Raw genomic sequence first — 14,540 nt, 5'->3', positions numbered from 1 at the left:
CGCTGATACGAAGCGATGGCAGCGAGACATATCGTTCAAATTTCCACCGAATCGCGTAATTCGTGCGTTAGCGCGACGAGCTCGTTGCTTTTTGGTAGGCGACATTCGAGATTTTATTCCAAGCATTATCTGTGGCTGTACAGTGTATAAAGCAAACCGTCTTCGAGTGGTCCTCTCCGAACGTTAACGTTGTTTTGAAAATTCCAGTCTTTTGCGGTTTTGGGGAGCTAATCAAAGTCTGCGGATCGCTTTCCTCGGTCTCGACGTTCACGAAACGACGTGGACGTTCTCTTCCCTTAGGCGGAAAATCTGCGGAAAAAGGACGATCGTCAGCGAGCAGTTTCATTCGCGAGTAGAATTATTGCGTTTGTCTGCGACACTAACGAACGCTATGTGAAACAAACTCGTTTTGTTAATGTTCGTTACCTTGTTTCTTTGATTTCACGCCTTCCAGGAAATTTCCCGCAATAGAGTGGACGCGCGAGAAAGGGAAAACTGGAACCGTGAGGGATTTTCCTTCATTTCCGGAAAGCCGCGTGCGACTGCTCTCTTGGATCCTAAAAACGAGAGATCCGTTTTACAAATAAGCGTAGGTTACGTTAACTAAGCCAGATGATAATGTAATATTCTAGGGGACGAGTACGTGTTTCTACGAGCTATCAAAGTAAACGAAGGAAAAGTTAGGAATTTCTACTCTCGTACATAGGTGTATTCTCCGTTTACTAGTGTTAGGCTGAACATTCAAAAGATCTTAATATTTATCTTTAAAAAAGAGATTGTTACTCATTGCCATTGATGGAATTGATGTGAGCACACAACTTAGTATTATCGAAATTAATAATGGGAAAACGGGAGAGAACGAACGCTGATTAAGAGAGGGCTATTACGCTGTTACGATATTTTAAGAAGTGGATACCGGGCTGGAGGGCCCACAAGCCTCCTTCCTCTTGACTTAACTCAACGCGAATCAAACTCGGACTGCCAAGATTCAATCTAAACTTTCGTTGGATACTACGTGTGGATACTCAGCTGTAATAATAGAGTAATTCTCACCAGGCCACCCTCGCATCTATCAACTCCTACCTTTTCTTTTCGAAATCAAAACCATCCTCGACTTCACCGCTACTGGAACCCATGTTATTCAGATTCGAGTTGGAGTCAATTTCAATCACTTTGCGCGAGTTTGTAAATTGAAGCGACTACAGGGCTATGCTGTAGATTCATATTATATACCATATATATATATATAAATATAAATAAATATATATATATACGTTATACAATAACTTACTAAAGATAGATTGCTATTTTCATGGGCCATTATATCCCTTAAACTAAGTGTTGTCAAATTAAGTACCCAGGTAATTTTAATCCCTGTTCTACGTGTTTCGGAGTACTTACGTTCGCGACTGCCAATCGAGATAGGGCCACATTGTTGATAGCATTTGTACATTTCATTATTGCTGCCACTGGCTCTGTTCAGGTGCCCTTTAATTTTTACGAGGTGCTTGCACGCTGAATACGTCCCGAGGCATTAAATCACCTGGTGCTGGCCAAATTTTATCTGCAAAAATCAACCCTCAAATTTAGATATGATTAAACAGACCAATTTGAAAATGCTAGGGCATTGTAAATCCACCTAGATATTCAAGGTTTACAAAAGAAACACAATTTCTTATTTTTATTCGTGAAACTTTAGTATCCACACCTGATCTTTCGTCTATCGAAACAGCAATTATCATATATAATGAATTATTTATAACAGACCCAGTAGAAAAAATAGAAGAAAGTCATTCAATAAAGAATAGAACATCAAAGGCACGATTTTTGGAACATTTTGTAAAGAACTTTTGTGGACTTTCTTTTTCTTCTTATTTCTCTCGGGATTTCAAAGCAGCACCCTCGCGTCGTTTTAGTAAACCCCCGAAAAACAATTACATGTACGAATAATACTTTTTATGATGTAAATGTTGCGTCTCGTGATATCTCTTAATTGTAAAGTCATAATCATACATCAAGTTGATTATCTACAAGAACATTGAATGCGGATATTATCTGCATAAGACCACTTATCCTGATTGTTACATACTGCCCCTTTCTACTGATTTTATTGTTAATAGTATTATAGAGCCAAATATATTAGAAGTCACTCCATGTTTAAAAACAGTGTCTATTTATACGTGAAACGAATACATCTCGATAACACTGTGAATTTTGTTATTCCATTGTACCAAGAACGTGACTTTACGAAATTTTATAATCTTGTATCATAATGATGCATCGTCTAATTTGTCACACACTCTACGAACATTTCTATACCTCTGGAAATGCATCTTATCGGAGTGACTTATAATTTTGAATATGCACTCAACGAAAACGAAGCGATGATATTTGTTTTGTTAATACCTTATAAATGCTAAATTTATTACTAGACTGATCGATACTAATACCGAGTGACTGGACGATTACTAGGCAAAGAAGAAAAAAATGTGGTAGGACTCGACCGATATTGGGGAATCCTTAGACTAATAATATACAGAAGCGCCGATTCATCTATGTATTGCCTATCTTTACATTGTAAAATCTGAAGCCGAACGGCCACTTTCGCTAGAGACATTCAAATTTGTGTATCTAGTTTAGCGTGATTCAACTCGAATTTCATGTAATCCAACATACAAAGTTTTTTTGATATTGTAAATATTCTGAAATAAATAATCGTTTTTATTCAACGATCCAAACATTTTAAGCTCTTTCATGGCAGTAAGGATTTTACTGACACTCCTAAACTGGAGTTAAGAAATGAATACCACTGCATGAATAATACATTTTAAAACTAACTTGCAAAACAAGTAACTTAAATTTCATTTACCATTATAGAAAGATATGAATGGAACAGCGGTGTAGCATTTTAAGTACTCTCGAATATCAGTCAGCACAGGAGCTTTAGATTTGAGTAAGAATTCGAGTACGGTACTTTCAGGAAGGTACTGAGGAACAAGCTCTCCGACGCGATTCAAAATTTCTTCGGTATTCACTTGCTATGCAGAAATTAAATATTTCCATTAATAAGTATTTAATTCGATTTTAATAAACCATCTGAAACGTCAATGTTAATGTACAATACAACTTACATTTCTTTCGCGTGTATCAACAATATACTCGCACAAGTTATACACTTTGGACACACAATTAGACATTTGTTTTTGTAATTCATCGATTCCCGAAGCATCCAATTTATCTAAAAGTGTTGGTGGTTTTGTGAACGTCGTAAACCATCCCGTAAAAAATCTCTAAAATACATAGAAACTAATATTTATAAGAAGACGACAGAAATACTTTGTACATACTCACTTGATGAGCGTGGTAATATACAGGAAGATGAATTACTGTTCCAAAATTTATTTCAAATTCTTTGTCTTCAAATACTTCTTTTAAGTACCTGAATATGATTTCTTCATACGTCTGAGCAATAAATTCTTACATGTGATTCAATGCATTACTTCTCACAAAAAACCTATTTAAAACATTTACCTCCACTAAACAAATGAAACAGTTGGGATACATAAGCAACATTCCTGTTATATTAACATTGTTTTGTTCTGTGGTTAATTTATAAATCACACTGTCCATCTTCTACAATGATTAACAATTTTTAAAGTCCTGAGTAAACATGCCAACGGTTAAACAAAATGTAAATTTAAAATCTAAACAAGATTTAACAAAAAAAAAATTAAATACACTGTCTTCGAAAATGAAGAAAAAACAAAAACCGGAATTAGCAAGGTGCGACTTTACCTTTCGCAAAACTTCACTGGAACACTTGTATTCGCCAATATAAACTAGCCTCGTCATAAATTGTGTCTAAACGATAGTAATGGGCATTTCAATCGAAGCAATTGTATTAAAAGTATTAAAAATATGAATTGCGGAATAATACTCACCCGACCAGCGGCCCGCAGATTCCGTTTGACGACATGTAACAAATTTTTTCTTACTGGTTCATCCATTTCACTTCAAAGAACCTCAGCAAGACGGAAATTCCGATTTAATAACAGCCTTTAATAATTAATAATTTGTGCTGCATATAATTGAAAGTCAAATATATTAGTCCTAGGTTTGGTAAACAAAACGTCATGAAACCGTCATTTAACTGATCTGAAAATCTGCTTACCAATCTAACCAGTCAATAATCGATTGAACGAATTGATGAACCGTTAAATTAATTTCAGTTGTTAAAAACAAGTCATTTGTTTAAGTTGTTTCAATTGGCTCTAACCTCCCACGGTGTATTCAATCACATGTCAAGATTACTGCATAGCCATTGGCGAACTAAACGGCGCCATTGGAATTACCCAATCACGACATCAGCTCCAAGGGAAATAATGCTCGCGCAGTACAAATGTCACGTGACACGTGAATGATTCAAGCGGGAGTTATTTAAAAAATAACGGACGCAGACGCGGTGTACCTTCGGTATTAGTTTCTCTTTTAAAATTACAAGTGTATAATATACAGCTTTTAGGAAGCGTCAAAAACATCATGATGAATAACAGCGAAAATATTAAGGAAACCTTAAATGATCGTAATGAAAATAACTTAAATTTGAAAAAGTACCATTCAGACTGGGAAACTGGCAACAGGTGTAGCGCGGTAGGAGCAAAAACTCACAAAAGTTTTGGATACGTTTTCGATTACAAGGTTTGTAAGGAAAATACAAATGTTATCGATTACAAAAGGAGAAACTTATTCAGTACCACGTACTATGTCTCTAATGCTAATGATTTGCAATCGGAGCATATTGGACTTAATGGAAAAGACATTCATACAACGTCAATGCCAGAAGTATCTTGTTCTGAGAATCTCGGCAAAGGTAATAATTTCAATCACCATCCCATTATCTACTGAAATCAAATAACTTACATATCTTTCAAGAATATTCTGTTTAATACTTTTCCTATTTAATATTGACGTTAAGAACTAAATACTATTACTACCGCTAAAATGATTACATACCAAAACTATCAACTCGTTACATCCACGTTAAATAAATCTATCCACTGCTTTGTGTTTTTTAATCATTATGATTTTTTAATGCAATATATTGTTTAGGTTGCCCTGAATTGTCATCATACACTGAAGGTACTACTTCGGTTGAAGAGTTATCACAAATGAATTCAAAAATGATACGGGAACCAGAGCCTTTATCGAGGTCGACTGATACTCTAACTTTATCTCCAATAAATGACTCTAAAAATGGAAAGGGAACCGATCAACAAACACCGACCCGACATCAAATGTTATGGCACTCTTGCGAGTGCCTACAATTCTTTTTGAGCAACGAAATCCCGATTGTGAATAAAATTTCAAGAAAACGCAAAATACAAGCGTTATACCTTGAAGTTGACCTAAATAGATACAAGTTGGACAAGCCAATAACATGTCATTCAGAATTTCCATCTCTATACCCACAATTATCATCTAAAACATGTAAATCATTGATTGATGATGTTGAAATAGATAACGTAACAGATTTAAAAAGAAATCTGAGTATAACCTCCATCGTAAATCACGAGAAACGAAAGAAGCACGCAATTAACGCTCAACAAGAGAATACTAAAATGTTTAACTGGAACTTTATCAACGGTAAAATATACTTGTCACTAAATATTAATTATCAATCCCTTTACAGTGTTACGTTAATGCAATTGCAGTTTTCATTTTTAGAGAGTACATATGAGAAACAAAGAAACAAGGAGAATAAGTTAAATGATCATAAACCAACTATTCGGATTGGGCTATCGAAGAAACAAAAAGTTAAACCATTGCATCCATGTTTACATGAAAGAATGTGTGAATGAAAGCAGCTGATAGAAACACAAATCATTTGGAAGTAATACCAATTCTCTGATTATTTATCGAATATCATTGATGCCAAATGTCACGCATTTTACGATAATCTTAACTTGTGTTATAATTAATTTTAAACATGCGCGAATTCATCATAAGTACATTTAATGTATTGCGTCTTATCATTACAGCGTTTTTCTAACGTAATATATTCCGCATAATTTATCGCCACAAGTAAAATATTTAAACCTTATAAACAAATAATGTTACTCTCGATAGCAGCGCTTACGTCCTAGAACAGGTGGGTTTTAAATATATGTTATAATAATAACTAGATACCGTACAAAATAAAAAAAAAATACTAGATCTCACTACTCTATAATACTGAATATTTTGTTATCTAAGGAAAACGCTTTTCTTTAAATTGCGTGTAAATAAAATGGTGAAATCTAATTAAAATTAGATTTTTAAGAAACGATATGTCACTCGTAAATAGTCTTAAAATGAAACTTAGTAGTTGCGTATTTCAAAATACAATGTAAATTTCTATTTGATATTCATTTTTTAAATATATAACTTAATGCGGTCTTTGCGTCATTTTCAGAAATGCTGTTACTTTAATAAATTATTGCTGAAAAATATTTGTACTGCAGTGCATTGTGTTGTTGAATGCTATGGTATATTTATATACATGTTGAGCGAATCACTGTATATTTATTTTTTCAATTTTGCTCTGTCTAAAATAGGAGGTGGAGGAGGTGATGGTTCACCTGGATTTCCCAACCATACAGACTTACTAAAACGGCCTTTTGTAACTGGTGGTTGCCATTTATTAGCGATGATAGTTGGTGTAGGTTTCTCTGTGTTAACTGTTGTAATAGTTACTGTCCTGAAATTCATAAATTTTTATTATACCCTTTGTTTAATTGACACGTTAAGCAGTATGATACTGGTAACAAAATAGTACATGAGCACGACAAATAAATAAACAGGCAACTTTCACTTGAATTCATCTTAGACGCATAACAAATTTGACGATTAACACATTAATAGATTATTCAATATTTATTATCATCAAATAAGCTTCTTACCGTTCACTTTTAATTAAATTTTGAATGATCCTACCGGAAAGATAAGGAAAAAATAAAAAGATACTTGACTATATTAAGAATAGTATTTATTTAGTATAAAATAGATTACAAATTCAAAAATCTCAATTGTACAATTTGGCAACAATTACAACTTTACCAATCATGTTTGCATTTGTACAGTAACGTACTGTCTCGGCTGAATCATATATATATCTAAACAAGACTTCATCTTTCAAAACGAAAGATAGAGAAATTAATCGTTGGCATGTCTATTACCAAATTATTCCATAAGTAATGTAATACAGACGTCTGCACAATTATTGGGATTAAAGAAAAATAAGGAAATACTGTACATGAAGTAGATACAAACGAATAATCAGAATATTTAATGTGTTTATTTCTCTGTGCAAAAACAACTTGTCATAGACAAGCACTTCAAAGTATCAAAATAAACAAATTTATTCATTATTTTGGCACGGAAATATTCAATGTACACATTCTGTAAGAACTTATCAAAAATCGATCGATGACATATTACAATCACACATTAAATACTCTGAGCAAGTTTTGAGTGTTTTTTAACAATCTAGTGCCATGGTACTTGATTTGGGTGACTGATGGAACCCAATTTGTAGTACCTGGTGGTCGAAAGTGGTTGTTGAGATCCAATGGAATGGTTTGGAGGTGTCGCTAACAAAGGCGTTTCGGCACTTTGAGCCGAAGTACCATCCCCCTTTAAAACTGCAACACACTTCCAATTATTAATATAATTGTCTTTCCATAATCGGACACAACCATCATCTCCTGAACTGGCTAGGATCGTTCCCATTATATTCCAACACACACGCCATACTGTACAGTAATGGTCATCAAACTGAGCAGCTGTCGTTATTTCAAAACGGGATAAGCCACTTTGAACTGTATCCCTATAAGAATTAAATGGTTACAGTAATACGATAACAACTCTTTAATGATTTAATCAGTTGTACCTACTGTATTGGTTTTAACGTTATAATTCGCACATCTTTCGTAGCTACAGCTAATGTATGAAAACTTCGCCCCAAATTAGGAGCAAATGCAATATCATGAACCGCATCCACAATATTAGATAATGTTTCAGTTTTAGTCCAACGTCTGCTGTTTTCAGAATACTCATAAATAAACACTTTACCACCAGTTGAGGTATTCGAATCATCACTTCCAACTGCCAACATAGGTGGATGTAACCTGCAAACCAATAAAATGTATTAAATTTCAATACTTTGTCATTACTTTCTTGAATTACAAGTTTGTTTTAAAGAATATCATTACCTTGATAACGATGGATTCCATGTCAAACAACTGCAAGGAAGTTTACAACTAATATCGTGCTGTAGAGTCCATTGACTTAAATTCATTACATCAGGAGCTTCATATATTCTAATAACTCCATCCGCACTGCACGTTGCTAGTAAAAGACCCAAAGTCTTAGGTGCAAATTTTACGTCAGTTACAGATGTCCGTGAATCAACTAAGTTTGCTCGGCGAACCCAATGCCGCATTCCTCGTTCTCCAGGCCCTGAGCCTTCTCCAACTGTTAATCGAATTGAGATAAAATAACAACTTCCCTAGTATCTATTTCTATCCATGATCTATTAAAAAATGAATTCATAAAATTAACATACTAATTTCCTCCCATACAGCTGCTGTTCTATCGAAGGAACAAGTCGCAAGCACCTGTCCAAATTCAGGATGTGCCCATGTTACTTTCCACACTGATCCGCTGTGAGATTTCCATGATGCTGTCAAATGCCAATTTTCATGTTCGTCTTCATCCCAAACCTTTAACATATTTGTAATCAGAAACAATGCTTTAACACAATAAATGCTACCCTTGCCCTAACTTCTACTAACATATACATGAATATATAGCTGCATGCATTTTATTTTTAAATTGGTATAACGTTGGAACATCATTGCAGTCTAAAACTGCACCACCAAAAGTCGACATTCACGATGTTAAGTCATCGACTTCCTAAATTAAATTGTAAGTATTATTCGCATTTACACTAATAATTGATATTTAACATTGATTCCATAATTAACATGTAAATACAAATATTTTATGAACTATACCTTGACAAATTGATCACTGGAACAAGTTGCCATACGTTTTCCATAAAAATCGTAAGCAATGTCATGAATTAAATCTTTATGTTCTGCATTAATACTATGTGCTTCGAACATTTTATACGCGACCACAATAATTTTAATTCTACTAAATTCTACTGCGCGACTTTCAGCTCTTTAAATGCAAGAAGTATACAGCTCGTAAGATTCAGCGTGCTCCAAATCAGGAAACTCGGTAGAGTTTCGCGCCAAATATACACAATTACATACGTATGTCAAACAGAGTTGATTTGGGAGATTGCTCACGGGCAAGTTCGCGCGATCGCATCCTGTGCTGCCCTCTGGTGTCGTACGTTACCTTTCACCATTTTTTGCCCCCAAGGGCGGCGCAACGAATTTCTGGTAGGGGCTCGCGTATTCGCGATGGCGGTGTCATCTACCAGTAGCCGTTGACGGCTCACGAAATTTTTCACAAAACTAGGTGTACCTAATCGTTTGAAATTTTATAACGTGAGTATAAAGACCCTAAAAAAGGGTTCCGTAGCCATGAAATTCCGTTATTATAAAGAAATTCCAAAATTGGAATATACAAAGGTGTGATAAGGGACTGCGCATGCGCATGCCGGGGTCGGGGACTCTATATAAGGCCGAGCGCGCGCTCAGAGAATCATTACCCTTTGGTCTTCCGAAGGGTAAACATCGGCTTACCTGCTTCCACCGTAACTGGTTTAACCCCAGTTTTAACCTAAGGTTAAATCTAACGGTTAGCCCCAGTTTTAACCTATGGTTAAACCCAGTTTTAACCCACGGTTAAACCNCGGCGACTTACCCTGTACTCTGCGGCGAGCGTTGTATGGACGGATGAGTATGGTATGCGAGTGGTGCGTTGTATGGACGGATGCGTTTGGTATGCGTGTGGTGTGCTGTATGGGTTATGAAATCCTGGTTCTGCGAGTTCCTGGGACGCCGGGAACTCAACGGAACCAGGTGCCTATGCTTAGGCGGGTCCCAATCGCAGCGGCCTCCTCGTGGCGGGACCTGGGGGATCGGTGTCATCCTTATGGGATGACACCGATCCGCGAACTAGCTGTGAAGTAGAACTCATATCTGTGACCTGTCTCTATGTTTACCGACGTATCGCGCCTTTCGATGCTTCAGTTACCGAGAGGGCAGCACCACGCAATAGTTACGAAGTAGGGGCCGTGGCCACTCTATCTTCCCTCTGGCATACATATGCATGTATGTATGTATGAATCATATATGAGATTCCCAGAATTCTTTGCCATGTATAAAATAAAATGACATGGTGTTTACGGGGCGGTAACAATTTGTGGCAACTTAATTTGAAAATAAAATACAACTTATGAAGTTCCAATGTCTTGACAAAATAAAATTAACGCTTCTCTGGAAGCAGAGATATATGCGATAACCGAAATGGATTTAATACTAATTGTAAGAATAGGTTGCCATACCAATGATACTTTGAAGTAAAGTGCGACCGATGACATAATTAATTCATCGCTTTTGATTTCAGATCACTGATATATACAGTGACGAAGGAGTATAGCTGCTGTAACATAGTTTCTAATTATTTATAATTGTTTATCCAAATAAGTGCCTATACACTAAAATAACCTCTAAGTGTAGTTTATTGGTATACGCAACATAAATATTTAATTCAATTTGTAAGTAAAAAATTAGGAAGACACAATGGCAGCGATTCGTCATACGTTACAAAGGGAAGTGTTTACTCCCAGTGATGAAAAATTATTAAGTGTCTGTCATGTTAGCAAAGCCTACAAAAAGAAGAAAACAAGTTTTCTGTCTCTTGTTACTACCGTCGATACCCCAGGATCTGTGCTTCTTTATCAAGTGAAGAAAAACGACAAGCATATGTTTAAGAAAAAGCAAAACTGGCTCTTGAACGATGTTCAAATAGTGGATGGTATTAATAATGAATCTCTAGAATTAGAACTACACATTGATAAAGTTTATAAATGGTTGGCAACTTCAGCACAAGAGCGCAGGATATTTATTAGTAACTTATATACTTGTTCATGTAGTCTGCCACAAAGACCACAATTTAAGAACATTCCCAAAGATTGGTTGATTGACCCAACTTCAATGAAAGAAAGTGATAGCACTTCATTAGTACCAGGTAAAAGAAAATGTAATCAATGCGTTTAAGATTAATATAAAATATAGAAAACAATTGCAACCAGACAAATGTCGGGTCTATTATTAATGCTAACTATTTTATTGGTAGATCTCCTTACACCAACCATTTCAACAGACTATCAACCAATAACAGATAGTGAAGCTGCAGATTTAGCTGCATTAATGGATGGATGCGATTATGCTGTTTCTAATGCTGAATATTTTATGGAAACACTTTCAAAAGATTTATCAGTTCTTGATGGAGTATGTACATGTCATGTGAAATAATTTTGTTTATTCAATCATTTAGGTTTTACTGAAAATGTGTGATAACACAATATCTGTAATCGTTTTTAAATGTTCAATCAGGAAAACATACAATCTGTACTAGCATCTGAACCTCAGATAACACAGCTGATGAATGGCATTGAAGCTGCTATAACCGAAGCATCGTTAGTGGAAGCTCGACTCACCGCTTATGACGAAGCTCTTGGTAGAATTAGGGAAGCGATGGCTCGAGTAGGGCAGAAAAATCAAGCGATACATACTGCCAATCGCAATGCTAGACTTTTGTTGGAACAGCTTGATGCTGTAATTGTATGTTTATTTGTTATATTATTTTTCTAAGCATAATCTCACAAAATTTAATTTGTAAATTAAGACATATTTACAAGTATCTTAAAATAATGCATTATTTTGGATTTATGTTTCTGCAAGACCCAACTAGATATTCCTGCTAATCACTTACGAACCTTGAGCGAAGCAGAACTCCCGGGTGATCGAGAAGATCTCATCCAGGCAGGAATTGCATTATCAAAAGCAATATCAGCACCCCTTCCTCTTGGTCTTGACAGATTAAATGCTGTGACGGAACAACAAAAACGGCTGGACAAGCTAAAAGCCAAATTTTCTGTTACTGTTGCAAGACATTTGAATAATCTCTTCATATATTTAGTATGTATTGCATTAAGTAAAAAATATTAATTATTTTAATCACAAAATATAATATTTTAAATATATTGTTATCAGGGAAACGATGTCGGAGAAATTTCAGCATCGACTACAGATTTAACATTACCCAGTCATCAAACTGTACATCGAGAATTGGAACCTTACACGGAATTAATGCAATTATTAAGAACACTTGATAATAAGGCATTCATCCAATTGACTAAAGTTTATACGGGTAACATGAGTAAGCTGTATCAAAGAGATTTAAAACTTTTTTTTGAAGAAGCCAAAACACGCCTCGTAACCAAACAAAATCATGGTACGTATATGCTGAACGATTAATTTTAATATATTTAGAACTGAATTGAATATATTATTACAGCAACTGCGTCAAAATCAGGAGGGCAGAAAAGTGACGATGTGCTAACTCCAGCTCCGATTTGCCTATTAAGCTGTGAAGTATGGGAACCACGCGAAGATGGAAATTTACTTGACATGGTTCTTGATCGTGTTCTGTCGCAGTTACAACCTGTCTGTCTTGCAGAACAAGCATTCTGTATATCTTTTCTTCAATTAGATTCTGTTCTTTCACCTTCAAAAGTAAAATATTCTTTTCTAATTTAATTTTTCAAATTAGTACTCCTGAAGTCAACGAGATTGTTAATACAAAATTTCAATCATTAGAGCAACGAGGTTGAAGAAATTGACAATGCCAGCAGTGGTGCAAGGAGTCCTGGATCTGTCACATCAACAGCTAGTAAGAAGCTGGAGAAACAAGTAAATGAAGAAGTCCGTGCAACAATGGCAGCTATATTCCCTACACTTGAATCTGAACTCAACAACTTTATCTCATATCTAGATAAAATTGACAGTTTGTAAGTTTTGTGCCATACTTTTGTTTTCATACATAGATATTAGGTCTACCGGAAAGTTGTATCCATTTGTGCTGAAATTTGAGACGGCACTATTGGACAGAACTTTCTGATAGACCTAATAATTACTGAAATTAGAATGTGGAACATTTTTTTTAATATGCCAAATAATTTATGACGTTACATTTCAGTTGGTGTATGTTTGTACTGGTAAGATTATCGCAGCATGTAATGTCTGCACAAGATACAGGCTCATTTCTATCTATGACATTTGCATCTTCGCTAGTTCAAGTGAAACGAGCATTTGACAAATTCATGCAAGCTCAGCTACAGTGCATAGTGCGGGACAACAAAGTTAATCGCAGACACAAATGTGGAATATTATCATATGTAGAAAATTTTAAGCCTTTTGCCCAGATTGCTGAAAGAATTTTCAAGAATTCTGACAGAAAAGTCGATCTCGACAAATGGTACACCAAGCTAGTTGGTGCGATGTTTGAAGCAATAGTGGCTGATAGTGCTGAACATCACAAGACTCCTCAAGAAGTTATAAAGATGGGTACGCTATATTTTTATTGTAACAATTCTGTAATGTTAGTGTTGATATTTCATGTGGTATTCAAAATGTTGTGTTGAGTTTAATATTAAATTCGATCTTACTTTTCAGAAAACTTCCATCATCTTTATGATCTCCTTTCGCAATTGAAAATTCCGGTTTTGGATCACGAACGAAAAGAGGCTAAACAGAAGTATCAAGATGCATTGCGAGCTTATGTTGTACAATACTTTGGACGCCCACTGGAAAAGCTCAATGTACTTTATTGTTGTAATATTTTAAGACAATGCTCTAATTATTAGGTCTTAATCTAATACCAAAAAAAAATACTTACAGCTCTTTTTTGAAGGAGTACAAGCAAAAGTTAGTGCAGGTGTCAAGGAATCTGAAATTAGCTATCAAATGGCTTTCAGTAAACAGGAACTTCGCAGAGTCGTTAAAGAATATCCTGCGAGAGAAGTGAAAAAAGGGCTAGAAAATCTTTATAGAAAAGTTGAAAAACATCTTTGCGAAGAAGAGAATTTATTACAGGTAATTACGTAAAGCAGGATAATCAATGGACAAAATAAAACTAGTGTTCATTTACCCTGCTTCATCCTTCTGTGTAATTTACAGAACAAGGTACAATTAAAAACATTTACTATCAATTCAATGTTTAGGTCGTTTGGCGAGAAATGCAAGGAGAATTCATAGCACAATACATACACATAGAAGAACTGATCCAGCGATGTTACCCCGATAGCATGATAGCTCTGGAATTTTCTATTCAAGATATTTTAGAATTTTTTTCCGAAATTGCTCGATCTCACTGAAAAAAAATTGTACCAGCAATAAGAAAGAAGTATGTCTTTATAAATAATGTTATTAAATATTTAAGATGTAATATAATAAGTAAGATATATGTAGAATATTTATTTGCAAGTATATGTATATTGAAGTAAAAAAAATCTCATTGAA

At 35.1% G+C, this 14,540-nt stretch overlaps 3 protein-coding genes across 6 annotated transcripts; 1 reads left to right on the top strand and 2 right to left on the bottom strand.

Moving 5' to 3' along the window:
- Positions 1–88: 88 nt before the first annotated feature.
- LOC105695237 (testis-expressed protein 47) lies at positions 89–4,298 on the bottom strand. Of its 2 annotated transcripts, XM_023433558.1 has the most exons (10): positions 4,172–4,298; positions 3,942–4,078; positions 3,796–3,861; positions 3,532–3,633; positions 3,352–3,462; positions 3,132–3,290; positions 2,870–3,038; positions 1,402–1,564; positions 427–557; positions 89–309 (listed from the first exon to the last, which is right to left on the bottom strand). In XM_023433558.1, the coding sequence occupies exons 2-8, from the start codon at positions 4,005–4,007 to the stop codon at positions 1,491–1,493; spliced, it is 747 nt and encodes a 248-aa protein (XP_023289326.1). In that variant the 5' UTR covers positions 4,008–4,078; positions 4,172–4,298; the 3' UTR covers positions 89–309; positions 427–557; positions 1,402–1,490. The 2 variants fall into 2 exon arrangements, with proteins under 2 accessions (XP_023289326.1, XP_023289327.1); XM_023433559.1 differs by lacking the exon at positions 4,172–4,298 and having other exon boundaries at positions 3,532–3,660; positions 3,942–3,971.
- Positions 4,299–5,185: 887 nt separating this feature from the next.
- LOC105695232 (nucleoporin SEH1-A) lies at positions 5,186–9,268 on the bottom strand. 3 transcript variants are annotated; one of them, XM_012416603.2, is made up of 6 exons: positions 8,832–8,948; positions 8,603–8,759; positions 8,250–8,511; positions 7,932–8,165; positions 7,577–7,864; positions 5,186–6,736 (listed from the first exon to the last, which is right to left on the bottom strand). In XM_012416603.2, exons 1-6 carry the CDS (start codon positions 8,892–8,894, stop codon positions 6,562–6,564), a joined length of 1,179 nt encoding a protein of 392 aa, XP_012272026.1. In that variant the 5' UTR covers positions 8,895–8,948; the 3' UTR covers positions 5,186–6,561. The 3 variants fall into 3 exon arrangements, with proteins under 3 accessions (XP_012272026.1, XP_012272025.1, XP_023289328.1); XM_012416602.2 differs by lacking the exon at positions 8,832–8,948 and adding an exon at positions 9,054–9,268 and having other exon boundaries at positions 5,189–6,736; XM_023433560.1 differs by lacking the exons at positions 5,186–6,736; positions 8,832–8,948 and adding an exon at positions 9,054–9,268 and having other exon boundaries at positions 7,008–7,864.
- Positions 9,269–10,344: 1,076 nt separating this feature from the next.
- LOC105695299 (exocyst complex component 1) lies at positions 10,345–14,507 on the top strand. Its single transcript, XM_012416748.2, has 12 exons — positions 10,345–10,499; positions 10,582–11,205; positions 11,314–11,468; positions 11,574–11,801; positions 11,922–12,158; positions 12,234–12,474; positions 12,538–12,755; positions 12,840–13,030; positions 13,219–13,586; positions 13,695–13,840; positions 13,920–14,114; positions 14,243–14,507. Exons 2-12 carry the CDS (start codon positions 10,758–10,760, stop codon positions 14,393–14,395), a joined length of 2,580 nt encoding a protein of 859 aa, XP_012272171.1. The 5' UTR covers positions 10,345–10,499; positions 10,582–10,757; the 3' UTR covers positions 14,396–14,507.
- Positions 14,508–14,540: the final 33 nt, after the last annotated feature.

Source organism: Orussus abietinus, unplaced genomic scaffold (assembly GCF_000612105.2).
Source record: "Orussus abietinus isolate OABI.00-Male unplaced genomic scaffold, Oabi_2.0 scaffold81, whole genome shotgun sequence".
NCBI lineage: Eukaryota > Metazoa > Arthropoda > Insecta > Hymenoptera > Orussidae > Orussus > Orussus abietinus.
The sequence above is the reverse complement of the archived record's forward strand: the minus strand, read 5'-3'. Positions and strand labels throughout refer to the sequence as shown.